Source organism: Trachinotus anak, unplaced genomic scaffold, assembly GCF_046630095.1.
Source record: "Trachinotus anak isolate AG129_WGS33_773 ecotype Australia unplaced genomic scaffold, CSIRO_AGI_Tana_v1 ptg000016l, whole genome shotgun sequence".
Lineage (NCBI taxonomy): Eukaryota > Metazoa > Chordata > Actinopteri > Carangiformes > Carangidae > Trachinotus > Trachinotus anak.
The window spans coordinates 7,581,739-7,602,838 of NW_027273867.1; the positions used below are offsets into that span (position 1 = coordinate 7,581,739).

At 42.3% G+C, this 21,100-nt stretch overlaps 2 protein-coding genes across 4 annotated transcripts; one reads left to right on the forward strand and one right to left on the reverse strand.

Moving 5' to 3' along the window:
- Window positions 1-26: 26 nt before the first annotated feature.
- Window positions 27-11,367, reverse strand: nsun2 (NOP2/Sun RNA methyltransferase 2). The gene is made up of 19 exons (XM_071499344.1): window positions 11,140-11,367; window positions 10,147-10,304; window positions 9,639-9,743; window positions 9,446-9,551; window positions 9,153-9,224; window positions 8,916-9,000; window positions 8,538-8,730; window positions 7,815-7,889; window positions 7,443-7,573; window positions 5,773-5,846; window positions 5,485-5,615; window positions 4,625-4,721; window positions 4,215-4,426; window positions 3,775-3,867; window positions 3,558-3,693; window positions 2,353-2,433; window positions 1,590-1,728; window positions 872-911; window positions 27-765 (listed from the first exon to the last, which is right to left on the reverse strand). The coding sequence occupies exons 1-19, from the start codon at window positions 11,203-11,205 to the stop codon at window positions 435-437; spliced, it is 2,325 nt and encodes a 774-aa protein (XP_071355445.1). The 5' UTR covers window positions 11,206-11,367; the 3' UTR covers window positions 27-434.
- Window positions 11,368-11,811: 444 nt separating this feature from the next.
- srd5a1 (steroid-5-alpha-reductase, alpha polypeptide 1 (3-oxo-5 alpha-steroid delta 4-dehydrogenase alpha 1)) lies at window positions 11,812-20,820 on the forward strand. Of its 3 annotated transcripts, none has more exons than XM_071499347.1 (6): window positions 11,819-12,267; window positions 12,569-12,735; window positions 14,370-14,471; window positions 16,859-17,009; window positions 17,128-17,236; window positions 20,697-20,820. In XM_071499347.1, exons 1-5 carry the CDS (start codon window positions 11,957-11,959, stop codon window positions 17,192-17,194), a joined length of 798 nt encoding a protein of 265 aa, XP_071355448.1. In that variant the 5' UTR covers window positions 11,819-11,956; the 3' UTR covers window positions 17,195-17,236; window positions 20,697-20,820. The 3 variants fall into 3 exon arrangements, with proteins under 3 accessions (XP_071355446.1, XP_071355448.1, XP_071355447.1); XM_071499346.1 differs by lacking the exon at window positions 20,697-20,820 and adding an exon at window positions 17,352-17,490; XM_071499345.1 differs by lacking the exon at window positions 20,697-20,820 and having other exon boundaries at window positions 11,812-12,267; window positions 17,128-18,564.
- The last annotated feature ends 280 nt before the right edge of the window (window positions 20,821-21,100 follow it).

Consider the following 21,100-nt stretch of genomic DNA (forward strand, 5'->3'; position numbering starts at 1 on the left):
GTCAAATAATTTCACCTGTGACACAGTTAACATTTCACGCTTTTAATCAACTCTGTATTCCTGCTGAATTACAGGTGTAAAAAATGAGATGGTGGTTAATATAAACCTCTCAAACATGAACAACTGAAAAAAAACTGATGCCACTCTGTCAGTGGAATAAATTTGTTAAAACATGGAAAAACAGCTCTATAAAATAAGACAAGCCTGTAACTAAAAAGCTGACTCCTGCAGGGTATGAAAACTGAAACATCCCAAGGGAGTCCACCTGTGGGAGGGAATCCTTCGCTACTGGCAGTGCGATCAACAGAGAAACCCGTGGAAGCGTATTACCCTCCTCTACCACATCATGTGGTCTTGGACCTGGTCAACAGCTCTTAGAGCTCTAATACGTCCTCAGTCAATCCTCCTTTCTCTCTCGTGTCTCCTCGACATTCTCAGCCGCTAGTCCCCTGGTTGCTGCTGTCGGTCTTTGGTTCTGATGATCCGTTTCCATTGCCGTTCTCCAAGTCCAGCTCACCCTCATTTTCTGCTGCTCCTTCCTCCTCTTCTGCGACCTTTTCCACCTCGTCCTCATCCTCCACCCCTTCCTTCCCTTCCTTTTCTCCATCTCTCTTTTTCTGCCCCAGGCCCTGTTTGTCTCTGAAGACTTCCACGCCTAACATTCGGAGGTAATGAAATCTCTCGTTGCGGGGGACGAAGGCACGGATGGACGTCTTTCCCCTCCAGCCACACAGCTGGATGGGACACTGAGGCTCTGCTGGGTTACTGAAAAACAGAGATAAGTGGCAGGTGTCAGAAATAGCCAAAAACAGGTCACCGCCTTAAAAGATAATGAAAAAATACAAACATCAAAATATTAAAAACAACTTACTTTGGGTTGGGAATGTACTTCAACACAATGCTGCCCATTCCTGTGGAGATAAACATGTAGTAATTACAGCAGATTGTTTCAAAATCCAAAATCCATACAGTTACTTACATTAATATCTGAGCATGACCCAGTGTAACGACAGTTTATTTTTTAATTTAATAATTTATTGCCTTTATTCTAGCAGCTGAGAGAGAGAGAGAGAGAGAGAGAGAGAGAGAGAGAGAGAGAGAGAGAGAGAGAGAGAGAGAGAGAGAGAGAGAGAGAGAGAGAGAGAAATGGGCCCACTGCAATAACGAACAAGCCTGAATGGTACCTGCCCTACAAGGTGAGCCATCGGGGCGCCCCAATACAGTTTTTATTTGCTGGAGCTGCTCAGCTCCTTCTGAGGTTTTTGGATCAGTGCCTTGCTCATGGGCAGCTTTTTTTTTATGGCTGTGTTAAGATTAAATTCTCATCACAAATAAAGCAATAATTAGTTAGATTTAGATTTATCTCAATAATATTAATAATAATAATAATAATAATAATAATAATAATAATAATAATAATAATAAGAAGAAGAAGAAGAAGAAGAAGAAGAAGAAGAAGAAGAAGAAGAAGAAGTTAATACATTAATAGGAAATCGAGCCAATCATCTTGATATTGACAGAGGTATAAACTACCGGCGATTGCTGAGATGATTGGCGATCACTGAGATCAACCTAGGTGCAGTACATACCCAGTTTTTTGGCCTGAGCGTGAGCGTCCTCCTCCAGTTTGCTGAGGAAGGGGTTCTCCTGGGTCAGCAGCACTTTGATGTCCTCCACACTCACTCTGATGATCCTGGAGCGAATATACGGCTGCAGAGTGTAGATACCCTGTGTGGACGGAGAGGAGCGGTGCAAACCAATGCAATACACTTAAATTTTTTATAGTTACACTGTGCACAAAAAATGAATTAATTATCGGTGTATTTGAGTGTGATCGCTGCCATCTGGCCCCCTTGTTATTCAGCTGTCTGCATCTCTTTGATGGCAGATACAGAAGTGACAGCGAGATGGAGCTACTGCATGTTTGAACAGACACAGAAGAAGCTGCTCATACAATGAGATTTGTTATAAAAATCAAAGAAGTGGGTGGCTCAAGTCCTGGAAATATTACTTCTGTATTTTTTACCATGCATCACTTCACACTATGGAGTTCATTTGCATATAAAAAGAGGATTACATAGTGTGAAAATGTGCGGCTAAGGTGTGACGATTCAAAGAAAATGTTTTACAATTCCACAATAAAACAGCTTTCAATTAATAAAGACCAGGTGGGTTTACAGGAAATTATTTCTACTCCACTGAAGATGATTTAATGTGTGAGGATGAACTGTGATTGGCTGAAACCGGCCGCCTCATGTTCAGGGTGCTGTGGAGATAAATGCAGGGTGTGTGTGTGTGTGTGTGTGTGTGTGTGTGTGTGTGTGTGTGTGTGTGTGTGTGTGTGTGTGTTACCTCCTGAGCCAGTCTGAAGGCACAGCCAAACTCCTCTCCATCACTGTTGCGAGACCACACCTTCACCCCTGTGTTAATGACCTGAGAAATAGAAAAAAAAATTTAAACACACAGAGTGACATATGGCTCTGTACAAAAACAACACAATGATGCCAGACTCCACTCACTTAACCACACTAATTAATGTCTCTGCTAAAAATATAATCAAAAAGGTGGCAATTTAAATAATTTAAATCAAATAAGGAACTAATTATGTTATTTGTGCTGTGGTAATATTATCGGTCATGTTTTTATTATCAGTGATGTTTGGCAAACTTTGCTGCTCCGGGCATTTACTGTACAAGATATTACAAAACTGTGGGTAAACACAGTGCAGCCGGTCTCTGGTGTCCCAGCAGGAGTGGGAAGCAACTGTCAGTTATTTGCATAGTAAAACACAACTACACCTCTGAAATAAGCTTGCATGTTGTTGTAACCTCAGGGAAATGAAGTAAAATTTAAATTTATGTAATTACTTAATAAGAGAATATGAGAGGAGGTCTAAATGGTCTAAATATGAGTGTTAGCATTCTGGAAAAGCCTCATTTCATAGATTTTCTTTGTGAAAATCCAGATATTTTGAGGAGAAGAGAAGTGAAGTGTTTCAATCAGAATCTGTAATGATGTGAGAACTTGAAATTCACTGTGGTTTAGTCCAGTTGAACGAGACTAAAAAGTGAGAAACATCAAAAACAATGTGGAGAACAAAGAGACTGAGACGCACACAAACACACAGTGCCACCTGTGCAGGTGCTACAGGGCGGAGGACTAGAGGGATTTGGGATAGGAGAGGGTCCCATCTGTTAGGCTGCCTCCCCCTGATGGGCTAGTGCATGTATGTGCATGCACGCACACAAACACACACACAACTAGGAAAACAAACTGAGGTATCAGTATAAAGCCAATATGTCTGCATTCAAACACTAACCAGCCTGTGCACATCTACCATCATGAACATAACATAATGCAGTTGACTACACTACACATAATTAATCAATACTGGACGCACAGCCTCCAGGAAAGAATTGATTATTGATTTGTTGTATCTATTTTTTCAAAATCTGATTTCCATGCAAGGAAATCCTTTACCATCATCATCGTCCTCATCAAACCAGCCTTGCAGTGTGTGTGTGAGATGACGTTCTAAAAAAGAAACACACACACACCTTCATGCGCTCACTGTTGTTCAGCAGCACGTTGCGCAGCTCTTTCGACACCATGTACAAATGTCTCTTCTTGCCCTCGTGGGTTCGGGTCAGAACGTTGAGTTTGGGGAAGTCGGGGGACAGATCATAGAAAGATCTAGAGAGAAAAAACATCAGTTATGCTTCATCAAACTCCTGAAGACGATCATGTCCACATCTAACACACAGAGACGCTCACTGTATGGTGGTGAAGACAGGGTCTTCTTCAGTCAGGAACACAAAGGGGTCTTCCTTATAACCAAACAGCTTCATCTTCTTCAAGGGTGGAGGTCTGGAAAACAGAAAGGAGACAAACAATTAACTCATATTTCCCTTAAATAATTACCTCAAAGATATACTTGTGCTTATCCAAACACTCATTTGACTTCAGTTGTGCTGCAAAACAATCTCATGTCCGTAGCTTAACTAGAGCTTTCATGGGGGAAAAACATGCATTTTGTATGAGCTTTTAATAATCAACTAAATATTCAACTCAGTTGACAATCGATTTAAGGAAATTGCTTAAAATTTGACAGATTTTTCGTGCCCTGCAGAAGCAAAGTTATTTCTTTCTTGACAACGCCTCAGGAGCCGACAGGTCTCCTTTGTTTATGAGCTCACCAGACCAACATGACTCACCCACACACTCCATCTTGTTTAGCTGTAGTCTCCTGAGCCAAAGGAGCTCCTTTGGGTGCCTCCTCCTCTGCCTCCCCACTTACTTTTCCTGCTGGGCCTGCCCCCTCCTCCCCCTGTGCACTCTCAGGGAGGTGGGGAGTGTCTGCGGGGGTCGAGGCCGCTGGAGAGCCTCCGGTCTGGGCCGCTGAGCTGGACGACACGTCCTTCCTCAGCTGGAGACGACAGGGAGAGGAGGAGGGGAGGGGGGGTGAGCAGACAAAGAAAACCAAGAAGTCCCCAGCTGTGGCTGGTAAAACTGAGCAGGTGAGTGATGCAGAGTAACTACATGTGGGAATTCGCCTCCATTTCCCTCTTTGAATAAAACTGACAATCTAATCGTTCATTAAGTGTTTGTGTTCGTGAGGAAGTACCTTGGGATATCTTTTGTTCCATGGCATTGGGGCTTTCTTCACCAGCACAGCCACAAAGAAACCTCCAGTGTTCTGGTGATGTGGCAGAATCCTCATACTGACATTAACACACACAGACACACACACCAAAAAAAAAACATAAATCATGGCTGTGAGTTTTGTGGTGCCACCTACTGTGAAGATTAACTAAGAGGTGCTGTGACAACATGTAACAATGGTTCCCTCTGCTGGCCGGCGTCATGTAAGTCTGAGAATTAAAGTAAAAGCTGCGAAGAAGAAATGACATCATTCCCCATTACGTGAGAGTGCAGGTGTGTAAATGTATGTGCATCCATGCAGATGGTGTGTATGTGTGTGAAAGGCTGTGCCAAGAAAAAAATGTATAAATTAGACGCATTACTCCTCTAATGAATTTGGCTTCAATGAAAAGAGAAAAGGTTGCATGTGTGTCTTTATATTTTCCTGCTCTTGTGAGAACAAAATTCTATCAAAGATAAAAGATGAGCTAAATTAAGTGTTTGAGCTTTTTTGAATGGGCCTTTTTTGTACACTTAAAAAAAGGGGGGGGGGGGGTATTAGATGAGTAATCATCTTTTAGAAATCACCCTCTTGCTCCTGAACTCACGAACAGTACACTGATTATTTTGGCTCCTTAAAGGGGTGTCAGACTTGGGCTTTGGCTATGAAGCTTTTAATCAACACTCTCAGAACCAAGTCGACCATAAATGGACTCAAAGATTAGGGTCTGAGAGGAAATTACGAGTGATAAACAAAATCCTTCACACTTTATTAACAGTACAAACTCTAAGTGTGTGTGTGTGTGTGTGTGTGTGTGTGTGTGTGTGTGTGTACACACATACCATCTCTCCAGATGCATGCCAGCCAGTTTCTCTGGTTCTTTTGGTGGGAACATGGTGGGACGGATCTGTGTGTGCCGACTGCTTGGAACCTCGGACCAGTCCGAGTACCACTGGCCATCTTTGGTCATCAGCTACAGAGCAAAGTGCACGATCCACAGTCACAACACTGACCTAAAAACACTCAGTCTGACTTTGAAGCTGAAACGCTTCCATGGCCTAAACACTGCCTTCCTTCATGGTTGCGGTCGGCTTGTTGTACTGACTGCCAAAGACTAAACATTCCAGTACCTTCCAGGAAGTGACCCCAGGCATCCACTTCAGCCCTGGCAGGTCGGCTGAGCTGTCGGCCAGCTCCAATGCTCCTGGCAAAGTGGATGGAAGAGACATTACAACTTGGAAGCAAAAGACTGAGCCGTTATATTTAGATTTAATTTTCATATCATATGTTTTGACGCTAGAAGTGAAGGAAATTCTGGTGGAGTGTCTACAGTTACTGATCTTACATGTTTCAGCAATAAGGAAGTGGTTTGCCTTCGAAGGATCTGTTTAAATTAAACTGAATTTAAATTTAACTAAGACCCTTTTTATACTAAAATTAGTGGGTACAAACAGGTTTTTTTAAATGTGGCCGATACAAAAAGGCAATTGACTCCTTTTACACTGCCAGCCGAGTTTGCCCTTCTGAGAGGAGAGGACGTGCACAACTGCAGGGAGCAATGTCATCATGTGCACTGACACAGAACACACACAGACGCAGGGGAGAAAGAGTGAGCTGCCAAACGCCATGCAAACTGGTAAAATGGATCTGTAGCATCTCATCCCCTGGTTGGTGATTGTGTGTTTTTAAAACTTATTTCAGGGCTGCGGCTCACACCTTCATCCCCGAGCACAGTGTTCCTGGTTTAACAGCACCGTGTAGGTGACAGGTCTGTCTACAGTGTTTGTGTTCTGAAACACAACACAGCACGGAAAAAGGGCCAAAATTTGCATCTTCACACAGATGCCCATCGAACCCGATAAATACCTGTGTCCACTGCAGAGCCATTTCACGTGCGAGTGAATGCAGACTTTCTACACCTCACTCCCTTTTCCATTGCCGACACAAGTCTGATGTAAGCGGGTGTTTGTTGGTTTTTTTGATCAGTGTGAAAGGGGCTTTGATATTGTAGGAGAGGAGGTCTGAATGTGGCCACTGTGGACACTCACTTGGTTTAAGTTGCACTATTACACTATGCAGGATTTCCATATGGATCTGATTTGGATGTATATCAGAAAGTTATGTGGTGCAGCTAAACCTTTTCACGCTTCTTTTGCCATCTCATACAAGTGGATAAAGTTCAGTGAATCTGATATCAGTAATAATCAGACAATCAGTTCAGTTTTTCATAACATGGACTTATTATTGTATAACTAGCGGATTGATGATGATTCAAAATTACATTAAGAAAAGATATTTTATATATTAAATATTGGGTGAAAAGTTGTGTTTTAATTATAAATCAGCTTCCAAAGCAACAAATAAACAATCAAATGTGACAAATGCAAACGATATTACTAAGTTATTAGCATGCCTCACTGTTAGCTGAAACAATAAGTTTCCAACTAGCTTTTCTAACATTTTGTGGACCAACAATAACTGAATAACAGAGAAATTAATTGAGAAATTAAAGGGATGATAAAAGTAATCCTCAGGTGCAGCATTTGTGAGGTTGATAATAATGTGGAAGTGTGTTCCCAAGTGTGTGAAATTTGTATTAGGCTACTTGAACAGACAAAACCCAAAATGTAACAAATGGAAAAAAATGTGCAGTCTGCTTAAAGTCAATATAATTAGGTACCTGAGTAGGGAATGAAGTAAGAACTGTTTGCATAAAACAAAACTAAAGGTGAACTTTGATTTGAAAAATAAAAGTTGAACACATATGGCTTAAGTTGAGCTCCCTGTGAGCATTTGTTACCTTCGCTCTTCTCCAGCAGAGCAGCTATAACGGCCTCGTCCTCTATAGGGTTGAGTGAACAGGTGGAGTAGACCATCCTCCCTCCCACAGCCAGCTGTTCAACCCCGCGCACTGCAATCCGCAGCTGGAGCCTGGTGAATGAACACACACACACACACACACACACACACACACACACACACACACACACACACACACACACACACACACACACACACACACAAAAAAAACCTGTAATACAGCCAACTTTTCTAATTAGCACCCAAAGAAACACACTCCATTCCCATGTTGTTTAGTCAATTTGGTCTACCACACAAGTGCATGAATTCCTGTGTTGTCACGGAAATGGGAGCACACACTCTTCCCACTCACCCGTGGAGGTGCAGGCTGTTGCTGGTCGTCCATTTCTTCCACACGTCTATGTTCTTCCTCATGGTGCCGTCCCCGCTGCAGAAACACAGAGCAGACAGCAGCGCCACTCAGACATATTCCCAGTTTGGCTAGTGGCGCCAAAACCACCAGAGATCCCCGACACTTCTCACAGGGCAAAAAAAAAAAAAAAAAAATGTCTGCCAAGCACAAACTGTCTAAAAAGCCGGGCTTCAGCCAATGCCTCTGTCTTCATTACTGCTTTTCTTCCTCTCCCTCTCTCTCTGTTGTGTTTGGCAGGGACTCCTGGCTCCAACACTGCAGCTGGCCAAACTCAGGCTGTAGACCCTGTTCTCACAGCATTTGCAAACTAAAGCAATTCTGCTTTAACCACAAAACGACAGCAGACTTAAAGTGAAGAAGTCATGCAGCGTGCGCCGGGGTTATTCCATCTATGATTTGACCACTTATCCTGTAGTGAAACGTGAAGAAAATAAATAGAAAAACATCGATATGAACCGTTTATAAGGACCTGTAGATACTTTTGACAGACATCTCCATCTGTCACACACAATCTCTTCTCCAGCCAAACACCCACACATACAGTGGAGCTGTGCAACCATACTTCTGTCTTCATCCACTTCCTCCTCACATCTCCCAACCCCGTGTCTCCTGCAGCACTATAACACCCATCAGTGGACACGCGTCCCGCGGCTGTTTACTGACCTACAGGGCACGTCACACAGAATGCGGTCGTAGAAGAGGATGTCCTTCTTGCCGTCAGAGTCGATCTTCAGTGTGGGGATGCAGGAGGCGTCGTGGTTGACCACCATGATGCAGGGGCTGTTGAGACGCTTGGCCTGGTGCACCAGCAGGTAGCAGCGCTTGTTGTCCACGTCGTTGGCAATTACAAAGCCCTCTGGAAGGTGGAGGTGTAGATAAGAATTACATACCGCTAATATAGGAGCACAGTGGCTGAGACAACTGTTAAATGACTGTTATATTATTAGATGAAGTTCACATCCACAGCTGTTCTCTGTGCAAGTTTTAAAGAATATATCAGATATTTTAACATCTTTTCCACTTCAAATGTGTGCTTCTTACGTGGAAATGGCACATCCATGTCTGCGTGGAGCATCTCAATCAGTTGGGCTGTTTTTGACCCCGGAGCTGCACACATGTCCAGGATCTGCACACAAACACATGCACGTCATCACTTCAAACAAAGTTCTTTTTTTAAGCACAGCTGTTTTCCAGGGCCCGAAGGAAGAAAATAAAAAAAAAAATGAAAATGCATTTAGTACTGACAGATTGAACCTTCAAAGAGGGCAGCGCTTTTACCTTGTGGTGGGGCTCAATCTTCAGGAGCAGGGGAGGGATCATACTGACAGCCTCCTGTCGACTGATGTTACCCTGCAAGGACAAACATAAAAATGATGGCGGCCTCTTCATTTCTCTGACAACTTCTGACATTTTGTTTTCTTTATGTTTTCTTCAACTTGCTCTCCAGGGTGAACACGGCCAGTATTAAAACCTGCAATGCTCCTGTTACATGTTCCCTTCTTTGCCACGGCCTTTTATTAGGATCACAGGTATTTCTGTTGAATATTGTGTTTGGTTTGTTTCACACTCACCGACTCTGTCTCGCTGACCAGAAACTGGTGAAACTTCTCCAGCAGGGGAGATTTCCTAATAATCTTCCTGCTCATGTTAGTTTGCCAGGCCTGATCATCGGGATACCTGGAGAAGACAGGCACAGTGTGTACTGAGTTTCTGGGTTGAATATGTGTTACTTTTTAGCCTTGGGTAAACCATGTGAGATCCTACCAGCTCAGACCCTGTGGAGCCTCAATCTTCTGGCCATCGATCTCCAGCTCCTGAATGTCCTTGAAGTATTTTTCCTTCAGACAGTGAAGGATCTCTTTGGCATGGCTGGGGGAGCAGAAACAGGGCATGTGGTAACTGATGTAGCTATAAATATTTGGGTCAAGCAGCTGTAGGCGAGCTCAGGTTAAGAGACTGCAGGGTTAACAGGTTATAATATACAACAAAGATGAGAGAAGTTGCAGGTGTACTTAAAACACATCAACTTTCATTAATGTCTTGGTCTTTTATATGCTTCTCTGTCTTGCAAATCTAACCATCTCTCATGGCTAAGCACCTACATTCAGTCCAAATATGAGGGTTTTTTCTGTGATTCAAATCTTGAATAATTATCTGAGGTGCTTACACTGACCAGTGAGCAGAGGCATTTTAATTTGACAACCTCTTGCATGATGTTTAGCGTGCACAAGACAAAGTGTATGAATCCAGGTTATAAATATGTCCAGCTGACCTCTTGTATCCAGTGATGCGAATGGTTGCTGGCAGCGGTTCCCTCATTGCCTCCATAAACTGTTCGAACTCTCCCTCAGGCACCAGGCCTTGCTCCTTGTAGTAGTGCTCAAAAAGCTTATTCTCCTTAACAATGTCAGCATAGCCAGCTCCCCAGCCCTGAACACATGGAAGAATGGTGATTAGTATGGTCTATATACACTAAACTACCAGCTTATTAGATAAAGCTGGCTAAAACTAATGCAAATTATGCTGCTGTATTACAAAGCATTAGTTTGAGCAAGGCATATCTAATAAACTGGCAACTGAGTATATGATCATTATTTGAACTGCTGTAAAGCACCTACTAAATGGAGATGCAATCATTTGTAAAAAAAAAAAAAAAACAAATGTTACACCAAACGTCATTCAAAAATATGTCAATTTAACTTTTTCTTTCTCCTGTTCAAGTGTAGATAACTTGTAGAACATGACATAAGACTTGTTACAATTTAGTATGTTATAATCATTAATTCGGCCTGTAGTAAACCACAAACAGTGCTTATTTAATCACGTTTTGGAGTTTGTTTCCAACCCTGCTTGCTTCTTCCCTTCATGGTGTTGTGAGAAAAGATCACTAGATTTTTCAAGAGGTAAACAAACATCCCTTTGCTCGTTCGCGTGGCTACATAAAATTAATTTGTCTAAGCGAAGTCTGACGAAGCCCGGCAATCAAAACCAAAAAAAAAAAGCAGGTATCTGGACTTAGATGGTAAAGGTGGTCACCCACATGGCTTGGAAAAACAGCTGAGTTAAGGGTAGCTAACGGTAGGGCGAAAAGGTGTTGCAGATGTTAAGCAGTGCCATGTCACAAGGTTCGTAAAGATGAAAAAAATCCCCCTTTTCCGCCTCGGCTCCCTTCGCATTGACTACATTTTGATACAGGTGCTACTGTGCGTCCTGGCTGAGCAACTTATCCTAGCAAGAGTTGCAGCAGCAGAAGTGTGAATCTTACAGCGTTGTCTCTGCTGTCCCTGCCGGCAGTCTGGGTTTTCTGCCGCTGCCTGCTTCTTTTCCCCATCTTGGAGGAGCACACAACTCTGGAGAAAAGTCTGCGGAACGACGTGTTGGGTCGATGTAGAGAAATGTGGCCGGCAACTCGAGTAAAACGTAAATCTAGTGAGCGCTTCAGGACGCAGTGCTGTGCTGTGTATCCTCGAAACGTGTTGCCTCTGACGCCCGTGAATCAGGACCTTTGAGTTGGCCACGAAATCTGCCTGAAATAAAGTGACACATCTTCGGTGCAGCTCGGGATATTTCGTGCGATTTCCGAAACATTATTATACTAAAATTAGATTTGTAACTTAGTCATTTTATTGCAATGTATATTTACCGCACTCTGAACGAAATTCACATAAAAAAAACGTATCGTTATTTCTTCTCTTTTGCATTATTAGAATTGTAACATAACGAAGGTGCAAGTGTACATTTTTCTAATTTAAAATGTCGGTATGAGCCACCAGGTAACCAGGTCATCGTTTACAGCAGCTAATATATGCAAATTAATCTATGAATATTTATTTACACTGAATAACTGTGATGTAAAACCGAGCATTTTGATTGGTTGATAAGATTCGATACCATATCTGTTCAGGCACTGTGATTGGTCGGAGCGACCACATGGGAAAGTCGGCCTTGAGCATGTATTGTAGATTGTATACCATCCTCTGCAGTGTTAGCTAGTGAGTCCTCACACTATCGTATTGCAGCAAGTATTAGCTGCATTTACTCTCTTTCCATTTTTGTCGTGTAGTTTTAACCCTCCCGCCGTGATGGACGCTGTCCTCTCCAGACTCTTCTCCCCGGAAGAGCAGGAGCTGCACATTTTGGACCTGATGGCTTACTTTATGGTGTTCATGGCAGCCTGCACTCTGGTTACGCTGCTCTTCGAAAATGTCCCATATGGGCGATATGCTAGCAGCAAATATGGATTTCCAGTTAATGTCAAGTTTGCCTGGTTCGTTCAGGAGCTGCCTGCCTTCCTTGTGCCTTTGTGCCTGGTATTTTGGACCTCCTCTGCGAAAACATCACTGTTGCCCAATCAGCTGCTCATTGCCATGTATTTCTGCCACTATGTCCAGAGGTAGGTAACCACCAGCAGTCAAGCCCAACTTTGACCTGGACTGTGTTAGTTAATGTTCAGCTAATGTTCAGACACAGGGCTGTAGAGATATGTCAGGCTATGCGAGACTAATGTTAAACTACAGTTACCAGCAAGCACAGTGAAGATCTTCAGCCCCTCCCATCCAAATGGTGCATTGCATTTTATACTATATCACAAGTACAAATTAACTTATTCATGTCAGTATGTCAAAGCATGTATTTGAAATAATAGTTTGTGGAAATTACTTTTTTTTTTTTTTTTTTTTTTTGTTCTTCTGCAGATCCCTTATTTATCCATTTTTAATCCGAGGAGGTAAATCAACACCATTCGCCTCATTCGCCCTGGCCTTTGTTTTCTGCCTATACAATGGCTACATGCAGATCAGGTACTTGAGCCATTATGCTGAGTACCCTGCATATTGGGTTACACATCCATGCTTCATCGCTGGTAGGTGTTCTGTGTGTGCTGCTCCACTCTCTACAAGGGAAATAGGACAAGAATTGTTTCATTTATACAAAAGCTTGTCTGTTAGATAGATAATATAGGACAAAGGTGGGGGTTAATCCAAATACAGTTGCCCAAAGTGCCCCGCAGTTTTTCTTTTTTGGCTCCTCTTGCTGTTCAAACTAACAAGGGAAACTGTCAGTGTAGAATATATGTTTGTCCTCAACCCCTAACAGTCCCTATCAATCCTTGCATCCACAGCTGATGAAGACAAATGTAACAAAATATAAAATTATTCCAGAAGAATGAAATGACAGTGTTAAAAATACAATATGACAAGTTGCTTTTAAGAATGAAATAAGAAATTAAACTTTCATTTTCATTTTCAACATTTTACTACAAACCCAAGGGACTGTATAAGATTTCCCATACACGTACATGTATGTACAGTGACTACATTGTTGACTTAATGGGGGAGTATTTATAGGAGTATTTCACCTAAAAGTTGGACATTCAGTATGAAATATCTGAAATATGATGTATAGCAAGGTAAATATCAAGTTTGCCCATGCTACTCAAATCTAGCCTGAGAAAACTTGATATTTACCTTTAACTTTTCATCTCCAGTACTCAGCCTGTGGCCTCCTACATACAACCAGTCACCTTGAGTGTGATAGTGAGATATTGCTATACAACAGTTCTACAAGCACCATTGTAGGTAACAGTAATAAGCAACAACAGATTATGATTTGTTCATTTATTTCATCCTTTTATTTCATCCTGCGCCACCTCAAATAGTTCTGCAACTTGATTGGTGCTGAACTGTTGCTAAGCAACAAAGTCTCAGTGCCGTTGTACTCTATATCAGCGCCAGGAATGGAATGTCTGTCATCCAATCAAATTACTTCGTCAGGACCCACTGTTGTATAAATATATAGTAATGTACGTAACAGTAATGTTATGGCTGATAGTTAGCTACAGTGGGACCAACTACTCTGTGTTTACAAAAAAATGATGAAACTGTATTCATGTGGCGTGGAGTACAACACTTAAAGTAAATTTTAAAGTCCCTGAAAAACTAGTATCACAACTTATATAACTATTTCTTTATAATACACAACTAACTGTGCAACAATTAAGTTAAGGCTTTGAAAAAACATTCTTATTAAGTTTAACACTCATAAACTCGCCTTTCAGTATAATCTTAGTTCATTTATTAGTGATCTTAATTGTTGACTCATAATTTTACAGGCTTCTGCGCACTGAATTCTGACTGGTGGATGTGTGAAACTCAATTTAGTTTTTATATGCACCATAAAAATGACAAAGAAAGAAATCTAAAGGTCCTTCATCAGGATGGTGTGTTTCCACCAGATTTGATTGACCAGACAAAATAAGCAGCTATCAGTACAACCGTCATTAGGTTTCAAACAGAGCTTAATCAACACAAAGCTGATTGAGAAAATAGGTTTTCAGGGTCTTTAAGCACTGTAGGTCTCCGCAGCAAAACTTCATGTGAATACTGACTGAATACTGTGAATGGATGCGTAGCTTTTAAAAATACAGCTTGTCTGGCTGTCTGTCTGTTGGTCAGTAAAATCTCATGCTCAAGCAGCTTTTGGTTGGTTCGTCTCCAGGGTCTGTACTGTGGTTGGTCGGCTGGCTGGTGAATGTGCACTCCGACCACATCCTGAGAAACCTGAGAAAGCCCGGAGAGACGGGTTACAAGATTCCCACAGGTAAGCTCTTTAGTCATGAAAACAGTGGAACAAATGAGTTTTCCCACCACAGCCAACACGTACCGTACATCTAACTCTCAGAGACTTCCTATTGAAATAATGAATGCTTTTACTCCACTACATGTTTGTACTTTAACACTCACATGTACTGTATATGATGGCTGCAGTCATTAGTCACTCATCTACAATCAAAAACACTTAAAATACTCATACCCTCTGAAGGACTTCCCTTCAGAGTGAGTATTTTTTATTTTGAATGCACAACATTTACTGTAAAAGGCACATTTTTCAGCGTGTTGTTATTTTTACCGAGCTCTACAGTTTGATTTTTTTTTCTGCCACTGCTGTGGGGTGACAAGAAAGTCAAGAAGGCAGTAATCACATCATGGCACAGGACACCGCGGTCTCTGTACGCAGCTCTAGATGCTAATTTTCCTGTGAGGTCACATGATTATACAGGATCACACTGTAAGCAGAATCACAGGTTGTCACTAGTTATCTTTTCCTCTCCGCCTTGCCCTCTGTGAGCTCTTACATTAGTGTATAAAAAGGGTCTTTTGACTGTAATACAGTCCAAGCCCAGCTTGTGTGTAAGTCACTCACAATATATGTAGTGTTGGTGTGTGTAGTTTAGCTGTAGCTGACACAGACATAGACATTTTCTAAACCGCACAGCGATGATAATAATCATGTTAGACAGCAAACCAAGTCTGCGCTGGAACATGGACATTATATGTCTCTATGTGTAGTTGCCAGACTGATTCAGGATTCATGCTAAATAAAGCCTCCAGCCTATGGACTGTAAAAAGTGTTCATGTTATTACTTTACTGTTCAGTGGTCAATGGTTATTTTTCATGAGACAGTCAAATAATTCTGCCAGCTTAGATGCAAATAATTCCCAACAGTACTGAGGAAGGACTAACATGCATTCTCTCTCTTGTGGAAAGGTAGATGATAAGATCAATACCACTCACATATCAGTACATTCAGTGTGAAGCCAGCAGGCCTTCAGCTGAGGTTAGCATTGAAAACAGGGGGGCTAAAGCTAGCCGGGCTCTGAGCGAACGCAGCAGCATCCTCTCTAAAAATGGCAATTTCTGGTTTTATGGGCTGGACTGAGTTTTGGCTGTGAGCAGGGACTTCATAGAGACTTGTCATCACTGTGAAGCTGCCAGGCTCAGTTGTTTTTTTTGTACAGATTAGAGCTTTAACGGCGTTGGTAGATGGACTTTTGTTACTTCCAAGCCAGGCTAGTAGTTTCCCCTTGTTTCTAGTCTCAATGCTGCTTGATCCAGTTTCATATTGAACGGACAGATATGAGATGAGAACGAGCAAAATGTCACACTGCTCCTTTAAAACAAGGAATGATCGGCTGCATAAATCTGCTATTATCTAGAAAATGAGAAGTATTGGTACAAGCTGATTAACGCAGAAAATAGTTCACTGCACTGATCGTTTTATTTAACTGGTTCTAGACAAATGTAAGGGGGGTGGGGGGTTTTGTCACTGGTGATATTTAAAAACAAGTTTCAAAGGTTAGGTCAACGGCTTATATTCACTCATCGTTCCAACATGACAAAAAACAGACTACACATGATGTTTTAACTGTGGTTGTTTTTTACAGTGTATGACCTTTACTATATGAAACTGAATGCACATTCTGTGAGATGTGACATGTAAGCAAGGGGTTGGGTAAATAAGGTTTTGGCCCATCTCCAAATTCTTTCTGACAAATAGCCTTGAGGGCGGGATGGAAAAGTGAAGTAAAATCTGCATTACTGCTTTTTAAGGTCACATAATGGGCTAATTCAAACCATAAGTTGGATTTGTACTTTGCTAAATGAATCAGTAATCATAACAGGTTCACAAAGTGAGTGGCTCCCCTGACTAAGAACATAGTCACAACAATAGCACCTAGAGGTTGAACTTGCGGTGAACCTATTAAAACAATCCATCCTGAATTCTTTAGGAAAATAAAGTGGAGAAGGCAAAGCGGGAGGAAGCTGTGAGCTGTGTTGCTCCAAATGAACTTCCAGGCACGTCTGTAATCCCCTCAGCCAAGAATCTGCCATTTTCACATAGAGGGTAGCAGCACCACCGTGCACATGGTCTGCAGTCAAATAGTGAGCGCTCAGCCCTCTATGGTCAGTGTGGAGTGAGTTGTGTGAATGCCCTTTGAATTTTTTTTAGCAGCATGTAGACTCAAAATTACATTAAGAGATAGTGGAAATGTCAGTGCTCACTCAGCCATGTGTTGAAATGCAATAGGTTTAAAATTTGCCAAATTTGAATTTGGTTCCAGAGTGGAAAAAGGGCTGTTCTTGCTTCAGTGAACATGCAAAAGGTTAGGCATACCTGGCGTAATTCCTGTGTCTTCCACCCACAGGTGGAATGTTTGAGTATGTGTCTGGAGCCAACTTCTTAGGAGAGATAACAGAGTGGGCAGGGTTTGCTCTGGCTGGCCACTCTGTTCACAGCTCAGCCTTTGCCATCTTTACCACAGTGGTGCTCACCAGCAGGGCTATGGCCCATCACAAGTAAGAATAATAACACACACACACACACACACACACAAAGTAAGCAGGTTTGCACGGAGTGTATCGCACACTTGTATTAACAGAAGAAAATGGCTCTTCCCTCTTCCCCTCTCTGTAGATGGTACCATGCTAAGTTTGAAGACTACCCGAAAAGCAGGAAGGCCTTGATTCCTTTCTTATTCTAGTAAAAAAAAAAAAATCACTTTGCATACCGGAGGCCAGAAAAGGTACTGTATTTGCTTACAGCAGCTGAGAAGAACATTCCCATAATTTTCCCTCATTCAGGAAATCTCTGATGTGTGAACAAACCTTGACGATAGTATTTTTTCCATTGAAGCACAGGTTGCATGCTTTGTAAATGACCTCATCTGGGCTGCAAGCAAGCGACGGTTAAAAGCCATCATCTTTAAAAGATTTTTATTGTTGGCGTTATGTTGGTAATAATGTCCATAAAGCACCAAGAAACTTCAGCAACCGTGAACTGAATGTACTGGAGGTGTTGTGCTTGCAGAACAGGCAACGTTTAGCGCTCCTCCAGAGGAAATAAGACAGTGATTGGAGCATAGCTCAACAGCAACACAGTGGATTTATAACACTCTGCACCAGCACTAAACACTTTTAAGACTTCTCTGCTGATCTGCATATTCTCCCAGATGGAACATAAACAAGGAAATGCAAAGCAGACATTTAAAGTTTTCATTCATCCTCAAGAGCCATCTGTTGCAAATCTATCAGTTTAATATCCATTTGAATTAAATAGATGAACAAAAGGAGCTTGGATCAACTCAAACACATTTTCCTGCCTCATTTTGCTCTGGGTGTCATCAGAGAGACTTTTCTTCCTACCTCATCATCTGAAACCCCTGATAGAGAGGCCGCTTTGGAAGGAAAGCTAGCTGCATCTCTGTCCTATAAAGACCGAGACAGTGGCAGGCCTGTCCCCATCTACTGGGCTGCAGGGAAATCAAATGAAGATCAAGCAGGACCCTCAATAACTCACCCATGCCTGAGATGAGAAGAGAAGAGTGTTGCCTCAACACATCACTCCTGTCAGCATTTCTTAGAGAGTAAAGAAGAAGAATTGGTGAAGAAGTGTGTGAAAACAGGAGCATGCTGCATAAATGTTACTGATTGGATGAAGAATAGATAAGAACAGTGATATTTATGTAAAATCTTCTTTTGCTCTATGAGCCGAACAAGCTTCTCAGTGTGAGTTAGGACTTTTCTCGCGTCATTATTATTATTTTGTAGATACCAGTAATGTTACCTGCCTTACATTCACAAACTAGGTTCAGTGTGAAAACAAGTGCAATTATCACTACACTTTGGTCAAATCTTTCACAGCATTCATTCATATACAAGTGAAAATGAGCCTGACTCACTAATGTACCTGCCCCATAAAGTGCTGACTGCTGTTTCTTCCCATAACTCATCATCCCTCTGTCCCGGCAGGGGAGATTTCTCCAACACCAGTCATAGCCAAGGTCATGTCATTGCATTGCAAATTTAAAAAAAGTGATGTATTGAAAATAAACGTATTTTGTCATCATTTTTACACATGGTGTCATCAATTAATAGTAGGAGCGCTGTGTCTGAGTGTGATGAAAAATGAAGGCCAGTGTGTTGCTGAAGGCCATGCGGAGTGACATCCTTCATGTTGAAGATCCACGCTGTCTCTCTCTCTGTCTCTTCCAGGCTATTTCCTCTCGGTATCTTCTTTATCCACGCTTCGTGTAATTGCGTCACTATATTACACGGCCAATACTTATTGAGGCTGCCACCAGACTTCAATACCGTTCATCTTCAGGCAGACACCGATGGATTTTCTTTTTATATGCAGACCGAGTCAATGAGATGGCTTGTATCTCTCAAATTCACATATTCATTCGTGCAGGCAGCAGTTGCTCCACAAGGAGAGCTGCTCTGTGATATTACACACGTCAACCTCTGCCAGATAAAGGGAAACTAAGCAACAGTGAAGGCCTGCAATGGCTCCTCCTACAGGCAAAGAAAGGAATAGCTGCTTCAGTTTCAACACTCGCGCCACCTTCAGACAAAGAGGCACAGCTGCAGTTTTTAACACCTGCTGTTAAGGACATGGTAGCTTTGGGAATTCAGGTTTTGGCTACAGAAAACCAAATGCTGGCTTTTTAAGATGTTGTAAATGAATGTATCATTTATTTTTCTATCTAAACGTGCATGCATGTTAAGTTTTTTTTTTTTTTATTTAGGGAAGAATCAGCAGACCAGAGCTGCCTGCTCTGAAATATAAATGATTTCAATCAACACCAATATTTGTAGTTTAAATTGTAAGCATCCATTACAGAACCTTGCACGAATTACAATGCTACTTTTTATTTTTATCCCTTTTTTTTTTTTTCCCCCTAAACTGTTGTCACTCTTCTTGTCTGTAGGTGCTGCAGGTTATATGGAGCTGCAGCTCTGGATCAAAGTCTGTGGTCCAGATTTACTGTTCTGGTCCTGCGGGAGCTGCTGCTCTGCCGTTGGATGATATTCACTTGGTCCATTGTAACCACGTCCTCATTATACTGTACACAACCCCACAGAGAGGCTGGCACACCACAGGCAATATGCTCGTGTAGAAATGTGAAATAGCTGCTGATGTAACAGCGTAAGTGCAGCTTTCCCCTAATGTGGGTTAAATATCTAGAAAATGCTGCGGCCTCATTACCATTCAACATGCAGCCTCAGACAACTGCTTGCTCCCTTAATATTACCCACTATTACTGTTATGCCTGTGAGCGTACTGTTGACTTTTCCAGTCGTGTCTCTGTTTATATATATAGATATATGTGTGTGTGTGTGTGTTACGCATCTGTCAGCTATGGTCCAGTCGTCACCAATGTGGTAATCCCATAAAAGCTGACAATGAGGCAAACCAGCCTTGAAATCACAAACACACACGCACTGGCACACAGTCAGTGTCAGCGTTTGGCTTGAGCCGACACTGTGACATGAGTGATGAGAGGAATAACCTATTCAGTGTGGTGTGTCACTCAAAGGCCTGTGTTTCGCACACTGGGAGATAGAGAGAAGAGCGTGGATTTCTGCAGGCGTACAGTGGGAGTGAGCAGCTGTGTGTATGCCTGAGTGTGTTACACAAAGAGCTACATATCCTAGCTGACACACAGTTTGCTCTGGGGGGTTTTCCTTGACTCTGTCACATGCTGCACGTGAGTAGCAGGGGTTGGGGGCGGGCATTATGCAAGAAGCTCTCTCCCTCACTCTCTCTTTTACATGCATATGCATCCCAGAAGGTGCTGGTTATGCCTTATCCAGCCTGCCTCCACTCCATCATAGAGTTTAATGGGCTGGGAGATGGCTGTTACTGGGGCTGGGCGGCACACAGAGCCTGGGATGATCTACACCACCTGCTGTGTATTGCCCCTTGAAAACGAGCTTTTGGAATCAGCAGCCACAGCATGCATGTGAAATAATAAACAGAAACCAAAGGCATTTACGCTGAGATAGAAAAAAAGAAAATCGGTGTGGTACTCTGTGGAATGCAGTGTGAGTTCCTCTGCTGTTGTATGTATGTGAGCAGCATTTCAAGGGCCAGAGGTTGCGATTAAGGCCCCCCAGCAGTGTCTCAGATGCCAGCTGACAAAACAATGCGGCTTCTACATAAACTGTGAGTTACTGTGCTCTTTTTTTCTATTTTTCAAGGATGTCAGATGTTTCCAGTGGACCTTCTCCAGCCAGATTTTACTAAGCAGAAGCACATGAAGCTGAGCATCTATGCCTGGATTACCCACAGAGCAAGACAGACAGATCCCGTTTGACTGTGCCCAAATCAACAGCTTTACATGTGTATAAATATGTAACATTGTTCTAGTTTCTGTTTAAATATGTGAAAAAGCTATCTGGAGCTGAGATTGAGCCACTGACCAGCCTCTTATTGATGGGGATACCCTATGAGACTACCCACTCACCCCCCCACCCCGTGGGGACGGCCGGGTGGGGGAGATAGACTGCAGGGACCTCTGGGTTCCTAGGATCGCCTTCAAGAGCCAAGGACCAGAGGACCCGTATTCATTACTGGCGTTTTACGTGCATTTTATTTGTTGTTC

What these genes read in the sequence shown, in the direction of transcription:
- srd5a1 (XM_071499345.1), top strand. Translation starts at nt 11,957, where the DNA reads ATGGACGCTGTCCTCTCCAGACTCTTCTCCCCGGAAGAGCAGGAGCTG. An exon ending in ACATCCATGCTTCATCGCTG is followed by an intron (nt 12,736 to 14,369) that starts GTAGGTGTTCTG and finishes GTTCGTCTCCAG; the next exon opens with GGTCTGTACTGTGGTTGGTC. An exon ending in GGGTTACAAGATTCCCACAG is followed by an intron (nt 14,472 to 16,858) that starts GTAAGCTCTTTA and finishes TTCCACCCACAG; the next exon opens with GTGGAATGTTTGAGTATGTG.
- nsun2 (XM_071499344.1), bottom strand. Translation starts at nt 11,205, where the DNA reads ATGGGGAAAAGAAGCAGGCAGCGGCAGAAAACCCAGACTGCCGGCAGG. An exon ending in CATGGATGTGCCATTTCCAC is followed by an intron (nt 8,731 to 8,915) that starts GTAAGAAGCACA and finishes TCCACCTTCCAG; the next exon opens with AGGGCTTTGTAATTGCCAAC. An exon ending in AACAGCCTGCACCTCCACGG is followed by an intron (nt 7,574 to 7,814) that starts GTGAGTGGGAAG and finishes TTCATTCACCAG; the next exon opens with GCTCCAGCTGCGGATTGCAG.